The following is a 27559-nucleotide window of genomic DNA, read 5'->3' as shown; positions in this document are numbered from 1 at the left end:
TGAGATGGGGAAGTGAAACGGGGCCATTCTCCTGCACTTGCTGCCTTACAGGGTAAATTACAGATGATACACTGCCAATAAAAGTTGGTGTTGGAGGGCACACGGGTTGCTCTGATGCCATTAACATCAAGTTTAAATATTGGAGCTGCAGCCATTGAGATGAGTGGCAAATGAATGATGTAATTTTGAATATCCAGAGTACCAACTATGAATAGTTTAATACAAAATTTTATTATACATTACTATTTGCATTAAGACTTTACAACATGACTTATACTAAAGGTGCAAAAGCATTTGTACATGGGAAATTTAATAAAAACCCATAGGGTTATACTCATAGCTACAATACCTTTATTGCATCATGTGAGATTACTGTCTTTAAGCAGAGTACCAAGTACGACAATACCTGAAGCTTTTGGAAGGTTAAGTCTGGTCAAATTTTATCTTCAATATTTTCAGTGATACTTACTGCACACATCTTGCAATGGATAGTGAAATATATCTTGAGACTTAAAGGTTTCAGTAGAGTGCAGGAAAACCAACCTAAGTCGAGATCAAAACTTCCAAATTTGCATCTGAGTGTGTGAAACCTTTCCTAAAGTGAGAACACGTTTAACAGTTCCTTTTCACACTAAAGTGAGATTTTAATACCAAGTTGTAAATTTGTAGCAATTGGAGCACAGAAACAGTATTTCGAACCCTGCATTTTATTGCTACTTGCAGGGTACAAAGATAAAGCTTTGTAGGAAGGATTAAGTATGTGCATTCTGACTGTTTTGAACACGAAAGCTCAACTCTTTAGAGACAACAGAAATCCAAACTCATTGTACAAACTACCTTCCATTTTACAGAGTCCTTCAAAACAGTTAATGAATCTTCTGCTCAATCACAGTTCTCTTGGGGTTTGAATTTGATAAGGAACAGGGTACATGAATTGAAACAAAAATCTCAATACAGAGTAATCAGCAGGGACAGATACCATTACCTGAGATGTGTGAAAAATAAACAATTGGAACAAATGCTCCTGTTCTGGAACAGCTCTTGCACCAAAATGAATAATTTGCTTTTTAAAAAAAAAATTGTTTGCAGAGTCAGACTTAAAAACAAGAGAGAGTTAGCACCACTGCCACGAAGCTGTTGTTAGCTCTTCAAGACAGTCAAAATTAAAGGATTATTTCAGAGGTTGATTTGGTTATCAGGAGGAACATTCCACTTACCACATGGACAGCAATTTGGAGAAACAGACTAGCTCCCATTGTCCTCACCCCATTGACATGGTTGTAACAAAATCTCAACAGGTTTCCTAAAGGAATTGTATCTCTCTCCATCAGGATACTACCTGGGCTACAATGTTAAAAATTAGTCTCAACATGTTTCTCTAAGTTTGCACCAGTGGAATCAGGAGTCCCTAAGAATATTTCACACATTCTTAACCTGGAAAATTGCAGGTGACAATGGCACATAATGCAGAGTGCACAAGATCGAAAATGTTCACATCAGTTCATACAATGTTTTTGATCTGTGTGGCTGGGCCATGCATCTTCACTGAGACACAGCTTAACCAACTGCGACTTGTGAGCATTTCTCCAAAGATTTCCCATTTGCCGGTTTCTTCACTGTATTGCTCAATGGTGTCATGGTATCTGCAAACAATGAGGAGGAGGGTGGAGAATTACTGGATTTTTGTACAAACCTTGCACACAGATCTGAATTGAAAATGGGGCCTTTGAAAAGAATTCTGTAGCTAATCAAACAAGGAAAGAAAAAGTGTACAATAGTGCTACCTGTGATCACAGTTCAGATCAAGTTGCACAATGAATCAAGGAGAGAGACTACAGCAAATCTCCAAAATAAAGCCAATATTCCATTAGCACTGCTGTCTCACAGTGCCAGAGACCCGGGTTCAATTCCCGCCTCAGGCGACTAACTGTGTGGAGTTTGCACGTTCTCCCCGTGTCTGCGTGGGTTTCCTCCGGGTGCTCTGGTTTCCTCCCACAGTCCAAAGATGTGCAGGTCAGGTGAACTGGCCATGCTAAATTGCCCGTAGTGTTAGGTAAGTAAGGGGTAAATGTTGGGGTATGGGTGTGTTGCGGTTCGGCGGGTCGGTGTGGACTTGTTGGGCCGAAGGGCCTGTTTCCACACTGTAATGTAATCTAATCTAAATAATCTAATCTAATTCCCTTTCTGTTCTTTGAATAAAAATTAGTTTATTTGTTTAATGAAAGTTGAAAACAAACTAAATCAAAGACTGAAGGGAAATAAAATTGCAGGGCCACAGGGAGAGAACAGAAAATGGGTATGAATAGATTGCTCTTCAGAGAGGTTTATGAACTCTGAGCCAAATGGCCTCCTATGCTATCATGACTCTATAGATTAACTGTGAAATAAAGTTGACCTTAGAGACCTTCACTCTGTCGATATTCAGTCTGTGGCTTTCCAAATCCGATCCAATGTCACTTTATACATAACAAATATTACCGCTCGTGTACATTTGTTGGGTCAAGAGTGTGGTGCTGGAAAAGCACAGGTCAGGCAGCATCTGAGCAGCAGGAAAAAAAAAACATCGACGTTTCGGGCAAAAGCCCTACATCAGGAATGAGGCTGGGAGCTCAAATCTCCAGTATCTGCAGTACTCAGTTCCACCTCCATTGGTTGGGTCACAATCAATGAACAATTCACATCTATCAAGTCTGTCTTTAAACCAATTTTGTTTCTAAAAAAAACTTGACAGCTATTGGGGGGATCAAAGTTCACAATTCTTATGGAGTGGAATGTTGGGAGTGAACTAATTAACAAGAAAAAAAACTTGAAAATTTGCCATTTTCAAAATTCTCTTATAGTACACAATGGCTTAGTGGTTAGCGCTGCAGCCTCTCAGCGCCAGGGACTCAGGTTCGATTCCGGTCTCAGGCAACTGTGTGTGTGGAGTTTGCACATTCTCCCAGTGTCTGCATGGGTTTCCTCCCACAGTCCAAAGATGTGCAGGTTAGGTGAATTCTCATGCTAAATTGCCCATAGTGTTAGGTGCATTAGTCAGAGGGAAATGGGTTTGGGTGGGTTACTCTTTGGAGGGTCAATGTGGACTTGTTGGGCCGAAGGGCCTGTTTCCACACTGTAGGGAATCTAATCTACACAAAACTTTTACCAATGTAAACAAGTCAGCAAATGAAAGATATAAAAGAGACCTACCAGGCAGCTTTTTCACAGAGGGCGGTACGTGTATGGAGTGAACTTCCAGAGGAAATGGTGGAGGCTGGTACAATTGCAACATTTAAAAGGTATATGAATAGGAAGGGTTTGGAGGGATATGGGCCGGGTGCTGGCAGGTGGGACTAGATTGGGTTGGGATATCTGGTCGGCATGGACAGGTTGGACCGAAGGGTCTGTTTCCATGCTGTACATCTCTATGACTCTATTTACTTGAATAAATTCACTGAAGGATTAGTTGAACAAAATACAACATATAAAAGCATGAAATATAAAGAAGTACCAAGCTTTCACCATAGGAGCAGAGTCTGGTAGCTGGCAGAAATATCCCCATCTCCCTGCAATTTTCCCCAGCTGACATTAACACTAAAAAAAAAGTGTGCTACAACTCAGGTTGTAATAGAAATCATTTTGAACCAAAATGAAAAACAAGGGGTGGTGAAAAAAGGAGAAAAAGCTTTGCAGTAAGAAGGGAAAAGAGCAGAAGGCTAGGACTTGTTAGGTAGCTCATTTAAAGAGAAAGCACATGCACAATAGCCTCCTCTGTTTCTTTCAAAAGGGCAATAGGAAAAACAGCTAGACACAAAAGGTAAGACTTCCCAAGTATACAAAGGTATTGGAATTCTGGAATAGTGCTCCCCCATTAATTTGTTGGACCTGAAAATATCACAAGTGATTGAGACTGATTGTTGGGTAAGGTTATATGAACCTAGGCAGACAAATACCATAAGATCCAGACAATCTAATTCAATCATGGAACAGCTTATACCCACCGATCCCAACCTTCCTCTCCTCCTAGCACATAGATTTTACTATCAATCACAGCCACCCCTGGTCGATAGCGTCTCTCGTTCATGGGGGCACACATCTTCCACATATTGGTCTTGGGGTCATACTGCTCCACTTTGTCAGTGTTCTCTGTTGAGGCATGCCAGCCACCTAGGAAAAGAGATACATATCTTAGACACTCAACTAGGGATGTGCAAAAAATGCTAGTCCAGCCAACAATGTCTATATCCCTTGAATAAATAAAACAAAGACAGGAAAATGATTATGCTACAATCGGATCAGTTAGGGTCCAAATGGATGGTGGAGCAGAATGGACAGGCCAAATGGCTTACGCCTAATGTTCTTACTATCTCAGCTCAGGGCATTATCACGTTGGATTAGAACAGGTGAGGTTGTACATCTCAAGGATAAAGAAGTTTCAAGATGAGAATTCCAAAGCATGGGGCTTAAGGATATGAAGGCCAATGGCCATCATTGATGCAGCAATGGAATATCAGGGATTCACAGGTGGCGACAAAATTGGGAAAACACTGGGAAGGTTGCAAGAAGCTAGAGTTTGGGAAGGACAAGGCAATACTGGGATTGGAAAGCAAGGTAATTCTCTCTTAAACTGAGGCATTGTTGGAGAGGAACCAATGTATAACAGTAAGCACAGGAGTGATAGGAAAACAAAACTTGGAGAGAGTTCAACTCTTCTTCATTGACCAAAATGTATTTTGTGTTGTAAAAGGTGCTACAGACAGGCAGGTCTATCTTTCTCACTTCTTACCAATGACATAAATCTTTCCTTGGAGGACACAGGCAGCAGAACCAGAACGCGGAATCTGCATTGGAGCCACCTCAAACCAGGAGTCAATTTTGGGATTGTACACCTGAACCAGATCCATCCCATCACCATCTTCCAAGACAGCTCCCCCTGTGAAGTCAAACCTCATTAATATTACAATTCTTAAAATACCATAAAAGTGAATACTCAATAATTTTTTGCTTGTCACCTTTCCTTCCCTCATTTGCCCCAAACACTCCCTCTAAAGTTGCATCAGACAATTGTGAAATGGCACCATTTCTGCTTCCACCAGTAGAAATGCTCAAGGTTTTCCCTCACATCATATGTATCAATGGAATGGCATTAGGGTAATGGCAATGTCACTAGATGAGTAACCCTGAATCCCAGACTAGTTGTTTCAGGGCCATAAATTTGAATTTCACCAGAATTCTAATCAGGACATTTGAATTTTTTTAAAAATTGAATTAAAAGCTAGTCTAATGAGAGAAGACAGATTTAAAAAGAACATGAGGGGCAACTTTTTTTTTTTTAAACACAGAGACTAGTGTGTAGAATGAACTGCCAGAGGAAGCAGTGGATGCAGGTACAGTTACAAATGGTTAAAATACATTTGGATAGGTATGTGAATAGGAAAGGTTTGGAGGGATGCAGGCAAGTGGGACTAGTTTAGTTTGGAGACACGGTCAGTATGGACCAAAAGGTTTGTTTCCATGTTGTATGACTAATGACAAGTAACCACTGTAGACTGATTTTTTTTCAATAGTCCAATTCATTAATGTCCTTTAGGGAAAGAAATTTGCCATCCTTCTCTGGTCTAGTGTACATGTGATTCCAGATCCACAGCAACGTGGTTAATTCTTAACTGTCCTCTGAAAATGCTACTCAGTTCAAAAGCAGTTGGGGATTGCAATAAAGCCAGCTACATCCATGAACCAATTAAAATACCTCCAATACTCAAGAGTGAATTCAAAGTCTTGATGAAATTAGCTGCACAGGAGAATTGTGAAACAGAAAATAAAAGGTGGATGGAAACATCAAATATTAACATGCACAATGTTGAAATTCCTCAACATATGCTTTTCAATTCAACTTGCCTCTAATTTATCCAAGAGGCAAAATTTGGTTGAAATTTTTTTTTAAAATCACCAATACTAGTCAACCATGAAAAAAAAAGACATGTCAGAAACTGGCCCTTTTTGCAGGAAGCAAGGTCTTGGGGATGTGTGGGGAAGGTCACCCTGTCCTCCAATGAAAAGATCACCATTAGAAGAGCTTGATATTGATAAATTGGGATCACACTTCCTACATGAATGGACCATTATTTCATAGGCTATCATACACTTCAGCACTTGAGAGATCCTGAATAGGTGTGTGACGATACTGAGCCTTTTTGAGATGTGTTCGGTCCTGTTTTGTTGCAGAGGAGCATTGTCACAACGGTGCAAAAAAAAAATGCCTTCAATCAGGCAGTTGGTAAACCGCTTGGAGTTATTGCTAAGTATTTTTCTTTTTTAAAAGTGCAACACAAGATTCAGAAGTAGGTAGAGTCAGGTTCACAAGAGATAAGGAGGATATTAGATTTGCTTTCAGTTGGTTGGTGATTTTTACTGGCTGCAAGGCTTCCTCTTAAAAAGCAATGGGTAGATTGTTACTTTCTTCTGGATTGGAGAGGGGCAGCGTGAGAGAATAATAACTGTTGCTGAATTGTCTTTGCCAAGGGTGTGTTTATGGAAGGCTGCTTATTTTGGAACACTTGATGATTAGTAGTTAAATAATACATTATCTTGTTAAGTATTTCCATAGAGTAAAGTTATGCCAATTCTTCTTTTTGTTGTGTTTTAACTGTGTTGTAAGAATAGTGTGTGTTTTAATTGAAACGTAGTGGTGGACTAATCAAATCATATGTGGAACTTATACTTACACTTGCCTTTTAAAAAACATAAAAGCTAGGCCTAGGCCATCTCCAAAATTTACTTTTTGGGGGCGAGGGGGTGGGAATTTGCTTCGTCTGGCTCATTACAGGTACTAGATAAATGTAAGTCCTCTTTCTCTTCTAACCAAAGGAGGCAGTTATCAGATCAGGCCTGAATTTAACAGGTTGCCGGGATAGCATCATTTGCTTTATTTACTTACCTGCTACATACAAGAGCCCATGGAGTGCCACCACAGCTGGACTTGTCACTGCCATCTTCATGGACTCCAGGAAGTGCCAGGTGTTTGTGTGAGGATTGTAACATTCCACGGAATCCAGCCTTGATGATCCTTCCCAACCTCCCACAGCAAAAACAAAGCCATCCAACATAGCAAGGCCTGCAGACAGGACAGGAACGAGGGTGGGAAGAAAATAAGAAATCAATCCAACCTTTAGGTCCCATCCAACCTGTCCCACCAGAGGAGTTGGTGGTGACAATTCCTCTAGAAAGCAGATTTTAGGGAGGGGAGGGCAGGAGCCAGAACATGGAGAGGAAAAACATCTAAAACGTTTACAGGGAGTGGATTTACACAGTAGCTATTCACCTCCATCAGAATGCAATTGATCTAAAAATGCAAAGACTTCACTTAGTACACTCCACCCTGTAGTTTCAGAACTTGAAAATTATCTTGAAATTTTAAAAAAATTAATGCAATCAAAGAGATCAAGAAGCTCAAATTGTCATTCCTGGTTCAGTGCGGTGTCCCTGAGGGAAGCAAATCTCTAGTCCCACACACATCTCTGTCAAGTGGCCCAGCAAGACACACTGTCACATCAAACACTACATGCAACAATTGGAGATATCTCACCGCCACCTTCAAATCAGCTAGAGTTAAGAGCAGCCTTTCCACAAATGCCCATATCCTGAGGAAACGCCCAATATAACACACACATCTTGAGAGTCAATGGCTCTGTGGATCCAGTGCATTGATCAGTCTGTGAGAACATAGTCCCATGCACCAATTTGGAAATAAGCTAGCCAGCTTTGGAAACAAAAGTCAAGGGGTGTTACAGTCAGGGAATGATCGAGAGGCACATGAAGCAGCGGTCTCCTCTAGCTGCAAGTGATTCAAAGGAAGTTTACTCCATTTACCCGAACTGCGCTCAGAACATTAATAGTCAATGGTTAACTATTTCATAGCCCTTACACAAGGTGTGTAATTAAAAAAAGGCCATAACCCCTGGAGTCTGCGACTAATTTGCAGGTGCAGTCAGTATTCTAATAAAAAGGGTCAGAAACTGAACTAACTGAAGGAGAAACAGTCACATTACACTCAAAGTATTAATTCTGTTTGTCTGTCTACAGATCCTGTCAAGCCTACTGAACTCTTCAGAACTTTGTTTTTTTATTTCAGGTTTCCAGCATCTGCAGTATTTTTCTTATAATTGAATGCTACAACAGGCCTAGTACTGACCTCAACTAAACACAAACCTTTTTTTTCAGATTCCAAGAATGTCCCAGCATCCCAACAAAAAATTCTAGGAAAGCTGGTTGTAGGTGCAGTCTTCTTTTTTCATGGAAAGCAATTATAGAACAGAGTTTGAATCAGTGCTAGAAACAGAATTCCCAATGACTGGAAAGTGGGTGTACAGGAAAATGACATTACGGAAATGAGATTCAGGGAACAGCTGATAGAAATTCTGAGCAGACTTGATGGATACAATAGCACCTGAAAAGTTAATTAAAACTTCACCGAAACATTTCTTTTCCCCAAACTTAAGGCCTGTTCCAGATATTTCCTCCTGTTCAGCCTCACTGTATAGCAGAAGATCTTCAGTTAGAGCATTGGAAAAGATTGCTGTCTCTTTGGGAGAAATCAGAGCAGAACACCCAGGTTGGCTAGCTGTGTTCAGCTTAAAACAGTGAATCTTTCCCTTATAGCTTAGGGGAACACTCCTGAGTGATAGGCAAGTGAGGACACCAGCGACAACCTTCATGGTGAGCTTGTGCTGTACTAACTGTCTGCTACTGAGGAAAGATTCTATCCTCCTACACCATCAGTACAAACATTGTAATGCAGCTCAAGTACTAAACCAACAGCTAGGAAACATGGATTGTTGAAAACTCCACTTAACACTCTTAAAAGAGAGAGTTCACCCTATTGCCATGTTCTTAGCCTTAAATATTTTAAAAATAACCGTGTGTATTTTCCCCACCAAAGAACACGGAAAATTTTTCTTCCACTAGAGTTTTTTTGGCAACTGATCATCACTGGGTCTGGTTGATCTGATGTCTAATGCAGGGACATGGACCCTTGGATTGGATTTGGGAGTGACTATAATCATTAAATTGATTTGTTCTGTAGTAGGGCTGCATCACATGCAGGTAGAGGTGGCTGCTGCTTAATTCAGGATTAGCTTACTGGTCTTTAAGACATTCTAGAACATAGAACATAGAAGAATACAGCGCAGTACAGGCCCTTGGGCCCTCGATGTTGCGCCGATCCAAGCCCACCTAAACTACACTAACCCACTATCCTCCATATACCTATCCAATGCCCTCTTAAATGCCCATAAAGAGGGAGAGTCCACCACTGTTACTGGCAGGGCATTCCATGAACTAACGACTCGCTGAGTGAAGAACCTACCCCTAACATCAGTCCTATATCTACCCCCCCTTAATTTAAAGCTATGCCCCCTTGTAATACCCGACTCCATACGCGGGAAAAGGTTCATACTGTCTACCCTATCTAACCCCCTAATCATCTTGTACACCTCAATCAAGTCACCCCTAAACCTTCTTTTCTCTAGTGAAAACAGCCCCAAGTGCCTCAGTCTTTCCTCATACGATTTTCCTTCCATACCAGGCAACATCCTGGTAAACCTCCTCTGCACGCGTTCCAATGCCTCCACATCCTTCCTATAGTATGGCGACCAAAACTGCACACAATATTCCAGATGCGGCCGTACCAGAGTCTTATACAACTGCATCATGACCTCAGGACTCCGGAACTCAATTCCTCTACCAATAAAAGCCAGTACGCCATATGCCTTCCTCACCGCACTATTTACCTGGGTGGCAACTTTCAGAGATCTGTGTACATGGACACCAAGATCCCTCTGTTCATCCACACTACCAAGTATCCGACCATTAGCCCAGTACCCCATCTTTTTGTTATTCTTCCCAAAGTGAATCACCTCGCACTTAGCTACATTGAATTCCATCTGCCACCTTTCTGCCCAGCTCTGCAGCTTCTCTATATCCTGCTGTAACCTGCCACATGCTTCCTCACTGTCAACAACTCCTCCGACTTTCGTATCATCCGCAAACTTGCTCACCCAACCTTCTAACCCCTCTTCCAGGTCATTTATAAAAATGACAAACAGCAATGGTCCCAAAACAGATCCTTGCGGAACACCGCTAGTGACGGCACTCCATGAAGAAACTTTGCCATCAACTACTACCCTCTGTCTTCTTCCATCCAGCCAATTCCTAATCCAAACCTCCAATTCACCCTCAATGCCATATCTCCGTATTTTCTGCAGTAGCCTACCATGGGGAACCTTATCAAACGCCTTACTAAAATCCATATATACCACATCTACCGCTTTCCCCTCATCAACCTCCTTCGTCACCTTTTCAAAGAATTCAATAAGGTCATGGGGTGCTACTCCTGTCCTCCAGCAAAGCTACAAGTGCCTGGAACTGGACGGTGAATTAACCAGCACTCAGGGTTCACTAGTGACTTTAGTGGTCTCATTGAATGCTACCATGGCTACAACATCTGAGCTCACCACCTTGTTAAGACCATAAGGTAGAGAAGCAGAAATAAGCCATTCAGCCCATCTGTTTCACCATTTGATCATGACTGATATTGGCATCCCCATATACTTTTAAAAACAAAACACAAAACCCATGCGGAGAAACATTTCCCAATCTCTGATTTTCACTTAAGGAAAGTGTTCACATTTTGTGACTGTTGAGTAGGAGACACTGGCTGCAACCAAACACACAGACATGAAGCAGAGAGTTGAGTGGGAAATCAGAGACTACACAACTCAAACTTTTCTTCTCCCCATATTATTCGGTGGGACATGGGAGGGAAAGAAAAAGAAAGACATTTCTGACAAACATGATTTACCTAGCTCAGAACGTGCCACGTTCATTGCTGCCATCTCATGCCACATATCGAAACATGGGTCATAGCGCCACATTTCCTTGCTCGCAGAACCATCAGGAAACTCCCCTCCGGCCAAGTAAAGGGTAGAACCTATAGAAAGAAATCAATAACCACCGTTCAATTACCCAACAATTCAGAAAGATTTCTTAGTCAGCCTTCTGCCGGATAACTGAGTGCATGTCCTGTGTTTATTACACAGCAAACTCACACTCGAGAGGACAAAGGTGGCGGCGCAGTAGGACACTTCAGTCAGAGCTTGTCTGCTCCATTTCTTTCCTTTTCTTTCGTCCTTTTTTTTTTCTCCTGGCCTCTGGGCTCCCAGCCTTCCGGCCTGGCGTGACACCTTTCAGTGGTCCAGTGTGGCAGTCCATATGCCCGGCCTGACCTCAACTTGGACTTCTGGTCTTGAGGTGATTCCTCAAAGTGTGGTCCCACTATGGCTAAACACTTAAGACTGTAATGTTTGAACTTTCAGCTTTATTTATTTTCCACTTAAAACAAATAAGGTTTGCAATATGTAACTTTTAACCTTACTTCATAAGTTTTACGCTTTACTGTAATTACATCAATGTTTAACTTTTAACTTGTTCTTAAGATTCTGTACCTAGGTGCCTTGTGTGGCAACATTATATACTTTTTAATTGAGCTCCTGTACTTTGTACAGGAGTACACATGATAATAAAATCAAAATCAAAAGAAATCCATTGTTGTAAGATACTCCAGCGTTACTGGATTTCTGCTCGTTCCAAACACACTTCTGTTATTATCAAAAGGGCATCTTCTTTGGCAGAACATAACATATGCCCATCATAGGACAGCAAGTTATCATCAGGTCAATAACTGCCCAAGGGTTACAGCATAATGCTTGTGTTCCTCCTCCACAAATTGCTCAATAAAATCCACTCTTTATCCAAGCTCTCAGTTATCAATCCCAAATTTCCTTTTGTCACGATTTGTGCGATAACCCTCCTGTGAAGCATCTTAGGCCATTTTAGTATGTTAAAATGGTGCAACATAAATGCAGGAGGGAGCCATTGGAGGCAGTATTATCAATCACCAAAGTTGGTAATAGATTACACAGGATAAGTCTCCAGATTTTCAGCTCAATAAAGCAACCAACCTCAGTGGCCCAGTATAAGTCAGTCAACAAGAGGCACCAAACAACTTAAAACTTGGTCAGTTTTCTTTTCTAAAAAGATTGATTTGCATTGTATCCATGCTCCCCATCTCTCATGACCATTTTTTCTCTTGTGAGCCATCTTTAAAAAATTATAAACTGAAGTTTTGACTATGTGAAGCAAGGACAAAGGAAACAATTGGATGTCTCAGGTCGAACATTGCTCCCTTGATACTACACAGTTTTATGCTGACTTGGCTTTAAAGAAACCACTTGTTTAAAGAATTCCAAAGTATTAACTGAAAAGGAACACTAGTAGTATTAAAATCCAACAAAGTTATATTCTCCTGTAACCATGAAATGACCACAATTCCACATTTTGGGCATTGAAAATATGATCGATAATCCATTTTCCTGTTTACATTTCCAAATAAAGTGTGTAGCCTTTACAATGGAAATGCAAACAAAAGAAAACTCCAGCTACTGGTTACATGTTGCAGCAGGAATAAATCTTTAAGAACAAATCTGTGGAACAATAACCCCAAACAAGGTGCACACCACAGAATATGTGGGAGGTACACAAACTCTGAGGTGTAGTGAGTGGGGTGATGAATGAGGGAAGAACAACTTTCTGCCAAAGTGTTGACGAATAACAATTCACATAGTTCACTGGATAACATTGCCCATTTGTGAAAGAGAGTCATTACAAGGCACTGCAGCAAAATTACAAGAGACCATTAATAAACTTGCATAATGGGTAAATAAATGGCAAATGAAGTTCAATACAGATAATAGGTAGAAATGGTGCATTTTGGTAGGAAGAACAAGCAGGTCACTTATTACATGGAAGATGCAGGTCTACGTGGGATAGAGGAACAAAGATTCATAACTCCCCCAACCCACACAAACACAAAAACTGGTGGAAAATCTCAGCAGGTCTGACAGCATCTGTGCAGAGAAATCAGAGTTAACATTTTGGGTCCAGTGACCCATCTTCAGAACTGATGGTAGCTAGGAAAAGGTTGGCTTTTGGTGCATCACGCCATCATTAAAAAAAAAATCAAGCACTAAGGCTTTATTTCTAAAAAGGTAAGAACTGAAGAGCAGGGAAGGTGCTCTAAACTGTATTGAATCTTGGTTAGGTTACAGAGCACGTGTGCAGTTCTAGTCAAAATGTATCTATATTTAAATGGGACTGAAAGGCAACAGACAATGTAGATAAAATGTACAAGGATAATACCAAAATTGAGAGAGTGTACACATTAGGAAAGGATCAGTCGCTAGGCTATACCTCAAGGCCAAAAGAAAGTAGTTTGAAGAAGAGAGTACAGATGCACTGAAGGTGGAGCTGTACAAACACAAAGGAAATGGAAAGATGGTTACAATAATACAGCTTTGAAGAAAAACGGGAGGGAGTTAAGTGGAAAGATTGCGAAGGCAGAATTGTATTTTTCTTTGTTGTGTGTCCGATGTAATTCAATAATTGATTTTAACTCATATCTATTTTAAAAAGGTGCTACAAAACTTCCAAGACTCATCATCCTGAGTGAAGATGCCCACATTTACCATGATAAAAGGTTATGGTTAAAACAATGTGGAAACTGGCTATACCTGATGCAACAAGTCCATGCTTACTAACAGCAAAGGGCAAATAGGCAAGGCACTTCCAATGACGGCCAATGGGATCAAAGCTCTCCACACTGCGAAGAACCACTTTATCATCTTCCCCTCCAACCGCTATTATCACCTCCGTTGTACCTGGAAGAGAAACAGCAGGCATCATTCTTAAACCCCAGTTTAATCACTGGCACTAATATAAGAAGCAAGCTAAATTTCTGTAACACCTTTCACAACCTCGGGACCTCCCAAAGAATTTCACAGCAAATGGAATTTTTTTAAAATTGCAGTCACTACTGTAATTGTGGAAATGCTGCAGCTAACTTGGGAACAGGGTGAGTAAATTCCCACAAAAGAAAACATATAATCTGTATTAGTGATACGGGTTGATAGACTGACATGGCCCAGGATACTGGGAAGATCTCTCCTGCTCTCCCAAAAGATAGTCCCATGGGAATTATTTAATCCCCAAGGTGGGGGCAGACAGGACTTCAGTTTATTATTTCATCGATAAGAACATACCCCGATATTGCAGTATTCCCTAAATATGGCACCAACTGTCAGATTAGTTTGTGCACTAAAGTCTTAGGAATGGAACTTGAAATGCACAACCTTATGCCTTAGATGAGTGAGCCACAACTGATTTTATTCCCCTTTTCTGAGGTTTATCTGTTTACACAAATAATCAAAACAGAGGAGTTGTGGAGAAAGAAAGAGAGAGCAATGAATACGAGTATTGTTCATCAACAGCTGACAGTGTCAACAATCCTCTGCCCACACACACAAGCATAGTCCAACCCATAAAACTAGGCAGAGGTCCACATATGTGGTTCAAAGACAAAGACAATCTCCTGTATTGTTCCAGACAGTGCTGCCAAATACATCCGGGCTGTATCCTTATACTTTGTTTTAAAAACGAACAGATCCAATAAATTGGATGCACTTTAACCATAGCTCTGTATTTGATAAGTTGAAGAACAGCACGTTGTAAAATTTGCACCAATACCTGGAAGCATACAATTTTGTCTTGGTGTTGGGGTCTCAAGTTGCACTTTCCCTCAAGAGAAGCCATAATTTCTATTGGACTATGTCCCCTCAGAGGGAGTGGCATGATTCAGTCAATCAAGTTCCATTTTTCCATACAAGCTGGAATTGAGCTATCTCAAAATAAAAGTAGTAATAAAGCAGTTTAGATAAAGGAGAAAGTTAGAGAGAATGAAAAGATTGAAGGGGACAAAACTAAAAGTCAGTAACTTAAATCTGCTCAAATAATATTCCACCCTTCACCTCAGTATGGTAAAGCACACTCCCATTGTTTCTATTTATAATATTCCAGTGTCAGAATGCATACGCAGGTAACAATGCCACCTTTGAGCCATGAGGTTCAGAGCCCACTTCCTGAAACAGAAACAAATTCTAGTCCAGAACTCTGAGTGCAGTACTGAGTGACAGCTGAAACATTGCAGCAGCCATCTTTTGGATGTCCTACCTATCCCTTGAGAGAATGTAGAAGATCCACAGCTGCTAATGATCGAGACTAGGCTGTCGGGCCAATAATGCAGTAGATTGGATTTCTTTGTGCATACGGACAAAGAGTGCACAAGTAAAACTCTACATTAGCAAGAGTTAGAGAAGGGAACAGTGGGTTGGACAGATATAAAAGGCTCTTTACCCAAATATAAATTGCATTCATAATGAGAAGGATGAAGTAATAGCATAAATAATAGTAAATGAGTATTATTATAATAGAGATGTGATTAGCTGGGACCTGAATATACAAGATGAACTGAAATTTCAGAAAGATCTAGACAATGGAGTACAATGTAGGAAAACATGAAATCATCCATTTTACAGGAAGAAGGCATTGGGTGTTCGCAGGTAAAGGGACAGCTAGAAAATAGGAAGCCTTCAAAAATGTGATAAGTATGTTCCTGTTAGGGTGAAGGACAAGGCTGGTAGGTGTATGGAATGCTGGATAACTAGAAAAACTGAGGTTTTGGTTAAGGATAAGGAGGAAGTATATATCAGGTATACACAGCAAAGATCGAGTGAATCCTCAGAAGAGGATTAGGGCAGTAAGAGTATACCTAAGACTGAAATCGGGGGTGGTGGTGGGGGGGGGGGGGGGGGAGAAGAGAGGCGGGGAGGCAAAAAGGGGACATGAGACAGCTTTGGCAAATAGGGTTAAGAAGAAACTGAAGGGATTCTATAAATATATTAAGGACAAAAGGATAAGTAGGGAAAGAAAAGGGCCCCTTAAAGATCAGCAAGTCCACCTTTGTGTGGAACTACTAAACAAGTATTTTGCATCAGTGTTTACTATAAAGGGGGATATGGAAGATATAGAATGTGGGGAAATAAATAGCAATATCTTGAAAAATGTCCATAGTACAGAGGTGGTGGTGCTGGATGTGTTAAAACACAAAGATGGATAAATCCCCAGGACTTGATCAGGTGCACCCCAGAACTCTATGGAAAGCTAGGAAAATGATTGCTGGGCCCCTTGCTAAGATATTTATATCATCGATAGTCAACAGATGAGGTGCTGGAAGACTAAGAAAGGTGGTAAGGAAAAGTCAGGGAACTATAGACCAGTGAGCCTGACATCAGCAGTGGGCAAGTTGTTGGATGGAATCCTGAGGGAGAGGATGTACATGTATTTGGAATGGCAAGGACTGATTAGGTATAGTCAACATGGCTTTGTGTGTGGGAAATCACGTCGCACAAACTTGATTGAGTGTTTTGAAGTAATAACAAAAAGGATCGATAAGGGCAGAGCGGTGGATGTGATCTATATGGACTTTAGCAAGGCATTCAACAAGGTTCCTCATGGTAGACTGGTTAGCAAGGTTAGATCACATGGAATACAGGGAGAATTAATCATTTTGATAGAGAATTGGCTCAAAGGTAGAAGACAGGGGGTGGTGGTGGAGGGTTACTTTTGGACTGAAGACCTGTGACCATGGTGTGCCACAAGGACCGATGTTGGGTCCATTGCTTTTTGCCATTTATATAAATGATTTGGAATGTGAACATAGGAGGTATAGTTAGTAAGTTTGCAGATGATACAAAAATAGGCAGTGTAGTGGACAGAGAAGAAAGTTACGCCAGTGTACAATAGGATCTTGATCAGATGGGCCAATGAGCCAAAGAGTAGCAGATGACAGTTTGATTTAGATAAATTGCTGCATTTTGGTAAGGCAAATCAGGGCAAGACTTATACATTTAATGGGAAGGTCCTGGAGAGCAATGCTGAACAAAGAGACCTTGGAGTGCAGGTTCATAGTTCCTTGAAAGTGGAATTGCAGGTAGATAGGATAGTGAAAAAGGCATTGGTATGCTTTCCTTTATTGGTCATTTCATTGAGTATAGGAGTTGGGAGGTCATGTTGCGCCTGTACAGGACACTGGTTAGGCCACTGTTGGAATACTACATGCAATTCTGGTCTCCCTGTTATAGGAAGGATGTTGTGAAACTTCAAAGGGTGCAAAAACGATTTACAAGGATATTGCCAGGGTTGCAGGGTTTGAGCTACAGGGAGATGTGAACAGGCTGTTTTCTCTGGACAGTTGGAGGCCAAACTCCTGCTCCTAATTCTTGTGAATTCAACTGAACTTAGCTATCAATTAGCTGCTTCATCAGAAGTACGTATTACTTTGTTGACATTAATGAGATGTTGACTGATAACATGATCAGTTCACCTTAATCCAATTGGGAGTCACATCTAGTTTCATTTCTAAATATAGCCTCTGAGACAGAGGGTTGTGGATTCTGCTCAAATTTGTCACCCAGGCCAACAATTCCAATGGAGTGCTGATTTTCGTTAGAATTAACCCAACAACTACCTCGCTCAGGTGAGTGTTTAAAAAAAAACCTGGCATTGTTTGGAACAGCAGAGGAGTTCTCCACAGTGTCCTGGACAGTACGTATCCCTCAAAGTACATCACAAAAATAGATTATCTAAGCGTTACCACAGTGTGGCTTGGGACAGCTTGCTGTGTGCAACTTAGCTGCTTCACTCTCTACCTTGCAACAGCAAAACATTTGCAAACATGCAGTGACCAGTGGTGACGAGCTCCAAGACATCCTAGGCTCTTGTAGAAACAGGAGTCAAATCACAGCATTGAAAGCCAGGCTGCTGTAGCACTCACCTGTTGATCTGCGAGGGCGGGTCCGAGAGCTTTGAAGTTCCCCACGTCTGTCCTGCAACAAGAGGTAGTCCTTTGCTTCAGAAATCAACCGCTGACAAGGAAGAGACTCCTGGATGACTTTCAATGACTCTACGGTGTCATGGATGTAATAAGGACTAATTAAAGGCAGGCGAATGTGCTCTAAAATCTGAAAGAATTTTAAATTTAAAAATGTTTTTTTTAGATTCCTATATAACCAAAGCAAACCTTTGCCAAAATGCACCGACTTCTCCTCCCAGTCCCAGTTGCAGGCAGTAGATAGAATAAATTTTCTCTGTACTTACTCAGGTACAGACATCTTCAACATTCACCACCAATCTCAGTAGGAGCAGTAAGTACTATCTACAAGGTAGACTGCAGTAACTCACTGAGGCTCCTTAGTCAGCACCTTCCAAACCTATGATCTCTACCAACGAGAAGGAAGAGGACAGCAGGTACACAGGAACACAACTACAAGTTCCCTTCCAAGCCCCTCACCATCCTGATTTCGAAATATATTTCTATTCTTTCACTGTCACTGGGCCAAAATCCTGGAACTTTCTCCCAATAGCCCTGTGAGTGAACCAGAACCATGTGGTAATTGTTGAAGACAACAGCTCACCATCATCTTCTCAGGGGCAATAAATGCTGATCTAGCGAGGGACATCCGCATTCCAAGAATGCATTAAGGAGCTCAAAGCTTCCTGTGCTATGTCAATCACTGACTTGGTGACCCTACTCACTGTTAGTCAGGATGTGGTCAAATAGTTGAACTCTGCTGCAACAGAGCAAAGGGGTTTCCAAGCCACAAGTGGAAATATCAGACTGGCAGACTCCATTTAGAATTGGGGATTGATAAGTGAGTGAATAATAACTGGATTGCCATAGAGTCATAGACATGTACAGCACGGAAACAGACCATTCGATCCAACTCATCCATGACAACCAGATATCCTAATCTAGCCCCACTGGCCAGCATTTGGCCCACATCCCTCTAAACCCTTCCTGTTAATATACCCATCCAGCTCCCCTTTAAATGCTGTAATTGTACCAGCCTCCACCATTTTCTGGCAGCTCATTCCATACACGCACCATCCTCTGCATGAAAAAGTTGCAGCTTAGGTCCCTTTTATATCTTTCCCCTCTCCCCCTAAGCCTATGCCCTCTACTTCAATTCCAAAACTCCTGAAAATTGCCATGGATTCTCCATTGGTGACAAGCCTCCAGCAACACCAAACACTGTTGCCAACTCATCAACTTCAGGGATTGTGTGAGCACACAGTAACAAATCATTCTCACCACTGAAGCACACTTCTTTTTTTTGTAAAGGAAAGTAATGCAAGGACAGAAAGAGAACATAAGTAAATGAGGAGAATCATGAAATTGTACCAACGATAGTGAACATTCAGGATTGTTTCGCTATCCAATTGCTGACATACTTGCTGAGATGTCAGGAAGTACATTATAAATCAGTCATAAGAAACATGCCCCAGCTTTGAAAAGTTTTGCTGCTTAGCAAGGCTCAAAAGAATGCGGATCAATTCACTTCAGGTGATTTGATCCATGTTTATAACATATTTAAACAACCTGCATTTATGTAGCACCTTTCAACACTGCAAAAACAAAATCACACAGTCCTTCATATGAATGATATTTTTGGCAGAGAGTTTCAGGATAAGTGAAATGGAAGATGGTCAGAAATATGGATAAGTAGTATCTTCAAAAATGCAAAGAGAGATAGTGAGAGACACTCAGCAGGTGGAAGCATGGCTACCAATGGGGGACTGATTTACATTTGTAACTGTCCAAAATAGGAATTGGGTTAATGTGATATCATGAGGACATTAAAATAAAAACAGAACTAGGGAGATGATAGAGCTGCTGCTGCTTTTGGGGGAGGGGGGGGGGGGTTCATCAACAAATAGTTCAAGAGTATTTGCGGGTGAGAAAGCCACAGACATCAGGAAAGTCCAACTTGCTGGATTTCAATTTGAAAAGAGCTGGTGCAAACTTGTACGTTAAATGTCCTCTATCTGCTGTACCATTCTACATTAAATTACCATATACTCCACCGAATTATACAAACGATTGGGGAGGCAATGGCCTAGTGGTATTATCACTGGACTATTAATCCAGAAACCCAGCTAATGTTCTTGGGGCAGCATAGTGGCTCAGGTTAACACTGCTGCCTCACAGCACCAAGGGCCTGAGTTCAATTCCTGCCTTTGATGACTACGTGCAATTTGCACATTATCTCCCTGTCTGCATGTGTTTCCTCCTGCTGCTCCAGTTTCCTCCCACAATCCAAAGATGTGCAGGTCAGGTGAATTGGCTACGCCAAAACTGCCCATAGTGTTAGGTGTATGAAGCAGGGGTAAATATAGGGTAGGGGAATGGGGCTGGGTGGATTACTCTTCAGAGGGTCGGTGTGGATTTGTTGGGCTAAATAGCCTGTGTCCTCACTGTAGGTAATCTAAACAAAAAGGCCATTTGTCTCATTAGGTTGTTAGTCTGCACAGGAACAATACTTTATCTATTCAGCTTGGACTTAAAATGTTGATTTGGTCTCAACAATCATTTAAATCAATCATTTCAAGAGTGGTATTAACTTCCTCACCTCCACATTGGGAAAATACATTTCTCCTTCTCTGTCCCAAATCCTTTCCACTTAATCTTGTTTTGAACTATCAAACTCCCCATTAACTGCTGTCTCTATCAAACCCCTCGAACTCCAACACTACGAAGGCAGTGGAATTCAAAGAACAGATCTTACCTTCTCAAAATTCTGTTTTCTTGAATGATCCCTTTCCAACCAGAGCATAACTGCCTCAAAGACCATTTCCTCAGAGGGGACATGCAGGTCATCGCTGGAGATGATTTCAATGAGATTCTCTGTTGAGAGGGAGAGGAACTCTTCCTGCTTGTGAACCACAGTGAAATGCTGCAAGATGTAGTTCATACTCTTGGTCTGCAGCTCTACACAGGAGTGGGCCTCAGCGAAGCAGTGGATGCCCACACAGTTTGTTTCATCCATTTGCCGCTCCATGAATTTGCTGCAAGCTTCCCGCACTGACATAATGTCTAAAAGGTTGGCAGCTGCTAGCAGGGCCTGGACGTTGGCTCTCGTAATGAGCACACGGGCTGTGTAGGCATAGACCACCAGCAATCCCACCATCTGCGGCTCGACACCATTTATCGCCACCCGCTCCTGCCGAGACTCAACCAGATCTGTGGAAAACATGGCCCTAAAGTAGGAACTGAAGGAGGCAAGCACAATGCGATGACATGGGAATTCCTGACCATCGCAACACAGAATGACATCACAGAAAGCATTGTTAAGTCTCAGGCTGTTGAGCCCTTCCAGAACTTTGCCAGAATGTTCTGATTCGACAAACATGTAGTCCTCACATTCCAAGTGATTCCCAGTGTCCTCAGTGAATGGTTCCATTTCATCCATCTCCCAAAAGCAGCCCTGTCAAACTAAAAGGGGGGGAAAAAAAAAATCATTAGATTAAAAAGCCAGATCGTCCTGTGACAATATTCAAACATTAGAGGACACAGAGCTAGCCTACTTATCTCAATCCTGTAGCACAACTGGCCCTTTATGACTCTCTGGAACACTGCCTACTGTCTCACACACTATTATTCTGCTAATACAAAGACGAGTGTCTTTGTAGCACTCTCCCCTCAGAATAATAAATTCATCAGCTTGATACCCACTCTAGAAACTTGAAAAAATAACTGATCCAAGTGCAGCAAAGTAAGGGATGATTGTGTGGGTGGGGGGTGGGGGGATTGATTCAGATAAAACACTGAAACAAGACCTCACAGTACAAAATAAATTATCTTCACATTCCTCAAATGAATATTTATCCCTCAACCAATACCACTGAATACAGATTACCTGCTTATTATCACACTGCTGTTTATGGGAACTTTCTGTGCTCAAATCAACTGCTCCTTCCTACATTAATGAATAGACTTGAACAATGTTTCATGTTCTGCAGGTACTTTGGAAAGTCTGAAGGTCATGAAAAGTGCTGAATACACGTTGGTGCCTTTTTTCTCTCCTTTTACTTCCATGAGATTTAAAGTGCTGCGAGATCCAATTTGCATCTGCTTTGCAAAACTGGCCGGTTCTGACAAAACCAGTCTAAAATGTTAACCCCATGTCTCTCTACAGATGCTGCCTGACCTGCTGTGCTTTTGTTCTGGCCAACGTGAGAATGTTTATTGCAACTGGCAAAGCGTGGCATACACGATAATAGAAGCAAAAAAAAAAGTGAGCCTAATGGAATTGATCAAGGAGCCAACACTATCATGGAGGGGCTGAATGGCCACTATCCATGCTATGAGATTGTAGAGAATTGAAAGATAAGCTTCAATCTGAATTTTGGGTCCAGTTGCTTTTTGCATTTGCATTTTTAACTTGTCAAGATGTAGCAGCTGGATTGCTGTGTGTCCACCAACAGCAGAAGGAAGTAGATTCTTGCTGTCCTCAATTTCTAGAAGCCAATGAGAAAGATTCAGCTGGCATAAATTCTAAGTGAGCAGACACACTATTTCAGTCGACAGTGTGGTACTGGAAAAAGCACAGCAGGTCAGGCAGCAACAGAGGAGCAGGAGAATCGACGTTTCGGGCAAAAGCCCTTTATTAGGGATCTTCTGCTCCTTAAATGCTGCCTGACCAGCAGTGCTTTTCCAGCACCACACACTCGACTCTAATCTCCAGCATCTGCAGTCCTCACTTTCACCTACATTATTTTAGTCACCTACCTAAACAAAAATCAGGACATTTAGCTTGTACCCAGTGACATTATTTTCTGAGAGTTAGGTACGTATTAGGAAAAAGAAATGAGTTACTATGAGCTTCAAGGATGATGTCCACTTTCAGAACACAATCACATCAAATCCACTTAGGAATTCCTGGAAGACGACTGGGGATTATAGCAGTTCCAGGTGACAGATTGCCAATTTCTCAAGTGCAATTAGGGATGGCCAATGAAAGCCTGCAATGCCCACAAGAAATGAAAGACTCAGACAAGGAAAATTCTCAACTTGTCTGATATCAGCCTGTGTTCTTTAGGTTGCTGTTCTATATTTTCAGTCCCAAAATGTTGAAGAATCTTATTGTGCAGCTATACGTTATAAACAATAAAAAAGTGTAAGCTAATTTTCTTATTGACCATGCTTATAATTCCTGCCAGACACACAGGAGCCGGTTTGTGTGATGGTATGAACGGAGATGACAGTTCTGTCTTTTCTCCGATAGCCTCAGCTGCAGCATTGTATGTCAGTGATTTACATTTTAGACTAAACCTGGATTAACTGAAGCACCCTCATGGACCACAGAGAGATACTGCTTTAGAATGACAGTTTTGGATGTGGCCTTGGAGCAGCTCTTAAGTACAGAATTAATCCTGCATTACTAGCTTCTAACAGCCAACACCACAAACAAAAGGCAGTAAAATGTTGGACTAATCGCTGGAGTGGGACTTGATCTTTCAACCTCTTCACTCAAGACAAAACAGTTGCCCACCAAGTCACAGTGAACAATGTATTGTCATTCCACTTGAAGCATAAGACAGGAGCTATCATAGAGTTATACAGTGTGGAAACAATCCCTTTGGTCCAACCAGTCCTCATCAACCATATTCCCAAACTGAATTAGTCCACCTGCCTGTACTTGGCCAATATCACTCCAAACCTATCCTATTCATAAACGTATCCAAATGTCTTTTAAATGTGTACCTGCCTCTACCGCTTTCTCTAGAAATTCATTTTACACACTAACCACCCTGTTTAAAAAAAGGTTTCCCCATATGTCCCTTTTAAATCTTTCTCCATAAAAATATGCACCCTAGTTTTCAACTCTCCCACTCTAAGGAAAGTACCCTTATCAATGCCCATTATGATTTTATAAACCTGTGGAAGGTCATCACTGAATCTCCCATGCTCTAGAAAAATAAAAGTCCCAGCCTTTCCAGTCAATTACAGTATTATATCTCAAACCCCCCATTCCTGGTAACATTCTAGTAAACCTTTTGTGAACCCTCTCCAGGGTATTATCCTGCCTATAACAGGGCAACTAGAACTGCATGCAGTACTCCAGAAGAGGTCCTATCAACATCCTGTAGAACCTCAACATAACAGCCTAACTCCTACAAAGGTCTTAGCAATGAAGGCAAGCGTGCTAAAGGCATTTTACCTATTACCCGTGACACAAATTTCCAAGAATTATGTACCTGAACTCCTCGATCCTTCTGTTCTACAACACTACCCAGGGCCCTATCATTAATTGTATAAGTCCTGTCCTTGTTTATATTACCAAAATGCAATACCTCTCCTCTTGGTTATGAATATTGTGCCTTCAAAAATGAGGGTTGAGTTTAAGGTTCAAATCCCAATCCCAAAGCTGACTCCGTAATGGCTCACTTATCTACAGGAATTATAAGATGTATTTTACTTTAGTTTTGCTTAAATCATTCTGGGAAGTCCAGTAGCAAGTCCGGTTTTTATGACCCCATTCTTAGTTGCCCTGAGAAGCAGTGGGTGAGTGTTCTTCTTGAACTGCTGCAGTCCACGTGGATTTGTAGCAATTAGACGGAATGGAAAGCTAGGCCATCTCAGAACAAAACACTGCACAGGGTGGAAGCAAAAGCAGTGCTCAGATAAGCTTCTGGAATAAAGATAGCATTCAAGGAACTGTACTCCAGAGCAACCCAGCAGAGACACACAAACTCAGATCTCCCTCCCTTCAACAAGAATGCTAATTGTCTTAGCTCAGAATCCTGTTCAAATTCGGAAGACGCTGACCAGGAATCAAAAGTCAAATGTTACTTTCACTCAATCTGAGAGACATTTCACACACCACTTAAAGTGAATCTTTCCATTTTTAAATATAAAACCAAAACACAAGAGACATTCGCACTGCAACAATAACAAATTGTTTTTTCTGTGTGACAGTGTCATTTGTTCAGCATTTATCTGTCCTAAGACAAGCCACACTTTAGCAGCTTGAAATCCTAACTAGAACAGCTAGGCATCAGAAAAAGTCCAGCAATTGTGCACGTAACTCCATAACAGATCAACATTCCTAAATTAAATAAAACTACAAATCAGGGTGCAAACTCAAAATCTGAAAAAAAATTCTGCAATGGGGTATACATAGAATGAATTAAGGTTAAGGATAGATCAATGGAGTAATTCGATGTGCTCATGCAAAGATCTAAAGAGATACTGGACACTAACAATGGGTTACAGTATTATTTCAGAGACCTTTATAATAGTGAATCAATCTCAGACTGCGTAAAGCTTTCTGCTGTCCTCTTTCAACTGGCTGTCAGAAATATAATAAGAGGACAATAAAAAGCTCACAAAGGGATAGGATTCAACGGAGGATGGAAATGAAAAAGTCCAATGCCCAGTGCATACTCACACCTAGTCCTGTCCATCCATTACCCCAGGTGCTTGCTGACTCTGAGGTTTGGTTAACCAACATCACAACTTAAAAATTCTCAACTTTATTTTCAAATCCCTCCATGACCTCCTCCCATCCCCTCTAAGTATTTCCAGACCAACGACCTTCAAAGATCTGTGCTTCTTTAATACTGACCTTTTAAAGCATCCCTGAATTTAACCATCCTGCCGTTTATGGCTATGCCTTCAGCCGCCTGAGCCCAAACTCTGGAATTTCCCCCCAAACCTGCCTTCACCTTTAAGATACTCAAAGATTCTCGCTTTGACTGAGCCTATGTTACATATCTTAGTGTTCGCTTTATACCACTTCTTACGCAGCATCTTGGGGGAAATCACATTAAAGGCACTATACAAATGAAAGCTATTATTGTTAGATCATTTGACAGGTATTTTTGTATAACAGACAATGAAATCATACCTATCAACACAGGAATTCCTGCCAAGGTAGAAAATGAAGTCAATCGAAACACCAAAGTTGCCCTGGGCTGCTGAACTTCACGCTAATTTGTATGCTTCGAAACATTAACCTGCCATTATTTTCTATCTTAATGTCAGCCACCATTAAAATGTAAGCAGGACACCAGGGAGGAGCCCTCTCTGTACAACTACAGTGTAATCAGTCATCTACTTTATATTTCAGTCTTACAGGGAAGGCGGGAGAACAGTGCTGCCGTTCTCCCAGTACAATGATAGCTTTCCAACAGAATGAGATAACGAAAAGCAAATTACATCACTGTCACATCTGGTCATTTAAATGGGCAGCCATACGTCTCTTAAAAACTAAAAAAAAAACAATGCCACTTTCACACGAAGGATGGAAGAGGACAACAGCGCCCAACGACACTTGCGCCAATGAATACAATGCACGGATTACGCCTGCTGAATACAGTCTAACTCTGTGACAAACACATCCAGTTTAAGAGCTGGGCACTTGGACTTGCACAGAAACGCGGTGTTGTGATCCCGAAGTAGGCAGGGTGGCAGTGACTCAGTGCAACAGGCATGGAGCACCTGAACTCATGCACCTTGCATGAACCATTGAAACGAGGACACACCTCCACCCAACACAAACCAAAACCTCACCTCCCCAAAAGCTCCCCTCCACAGGCAGTGAAGCCGATGGAGCAGCCCTTCAATGTTCAATTGACCTCTTTTTTTCCTCTTTCGCTCGCAATGATACGCACAGAATGGTCTGCTTTTCATTTACTTGGCGATATGACTGTTTGGAGAAAGGTCGCCCCGCTCCGTTTACAACCGAGTCCCTGAAAGCTGTCAATCAGCCAGGGCTCGGAGCTCCGCATTGCACACACCTTCCCATCCTCACCACACACACACACACCTTCCAACAGTCTCGGAAACGGAAATCACCCACCAGCTCTCATTTCCGCTACTTCAGCCCCACCCACCCTTACATGTACCATTACAACAGTCCCCTCTCGGTAAAGCTCTGCAAATAGCAACCGGTGGGCAATCTAGTCATTGAATCTTACAGCACTGGAGTAAACTGCAGTCCCCAATCATTGGTGTGTTTTTGCGCGTGATCTCTTTTCCCTCAAGAACTTTTAAACAACAAATTGTTTTTATGTGGCATTAACATCTCACAGCGTTTCTCAAGAATATCAAATATTTAGTAGTGCACCCGGCGGGGAAACATTAGGTCAGACGGCCAATAACTTGACAAAAGAGATTAAGGAATGGGTTGAAAGACGAAAGAAAGGCGGTAGAGTTTGAAGAGGGGTAATTCCAAACCTCAGAACCTTGCAAGCCCATGAGACCATAACATAGAGGAGCTGAAGTAAGCACGCATCCCGCTGCGTGTGCTGTGCCATTCATTGAAATGATATTTGATAATCCTCAAAACCACCTTTCTGCTTTCCCCCCCACAATCTTTGATTTCCTTGCAGATTAAAAATCTGTCAACCTCAGTCTTAAATATATTTAACAGCCCAACTTCTACAATAAACAATTCCATTGATTCACTACTCTCTAAGGGAAGAAATTGTTCCACGTCTCTATCCAAGCCCTCTCCTCTGAAATTATCCCCGTTGGTCCAAGACTCTCCCACAAGGGAAAACTACCTCTCTACATTTACCCTGTCAGGCCCCTAAGAACTTATGTTTCAATAAGATCTCCTCATTCTTTTTAACTCCAATGAATACAAACCCAATGTACTCAAACTCTCCGCATAAAACAGTTTCTCTCATGCCCCCCTACACAGAGGAGGAACGAGTGGAGAGTGTCAAGCTCCTGGGAGTGGTCATCCACAACAAAGTTTTCTTGGACTCTTCATGTGGATGCACT

At 41.5% G+C, this 27559-nt stretch overlaps 1 protein-coding gene across 1 annotated transcript; it reads right to left on the bottom strand.

Moving 5' to 3' along the window:
* Positions 1-210: 210 nt before the first annotated feature.
* LOC122560613 (kelch-like protein 24) lies at positions 211-26562 on the bottom strand. Its single transcript, XM_043711419.2, has 9 exons — positions 26342-26562; positions 20553-21259; positions 17762-17948; positions 13605-13751; positions 10838-10966; positions 6917-7093; positions 4766-4912; positions 3981-4146; positions 211-1643 (listed from the first exon to the last, which is right to left on the bottom strand). Exons 2-9 carry the CDS (start codon positions 21234-21236, stop codon positions 1502-1504), a joined length of 1779 nt encoding a protein of 592 aa, XP_043567354.2. The 5' UTR covers positions 21237-21259; positions 26342-26562; the 3' UTR covers positions 211-1501.
* Positions 26563-27559: the final 997 nt, after the last annotated feature.

The sequence above is a fragment of the Chiloscyllium plagiosum genome, unplaced genomic scaffold (genome assembly GCF_037043375.1).
Source record: "Chiloscyllium plagiosum isolate Xiang-an unplaced genomic scaffold, Cpla_swu_hap1 HiC_scaffold_20, whole genome shotgun sequence".
In the NCBI taxonomy this organism is placed as follows: Eukaryota; Metazoa; Chordata; class Chondrichthyes; order Orectolobiformes; family Hemiscylliidae; genus Chiloscyllium; species Chiloscyllium plagiosum.
This window is presented reverse-complemented; position numbering and strand designations above follow the sequence as displayed.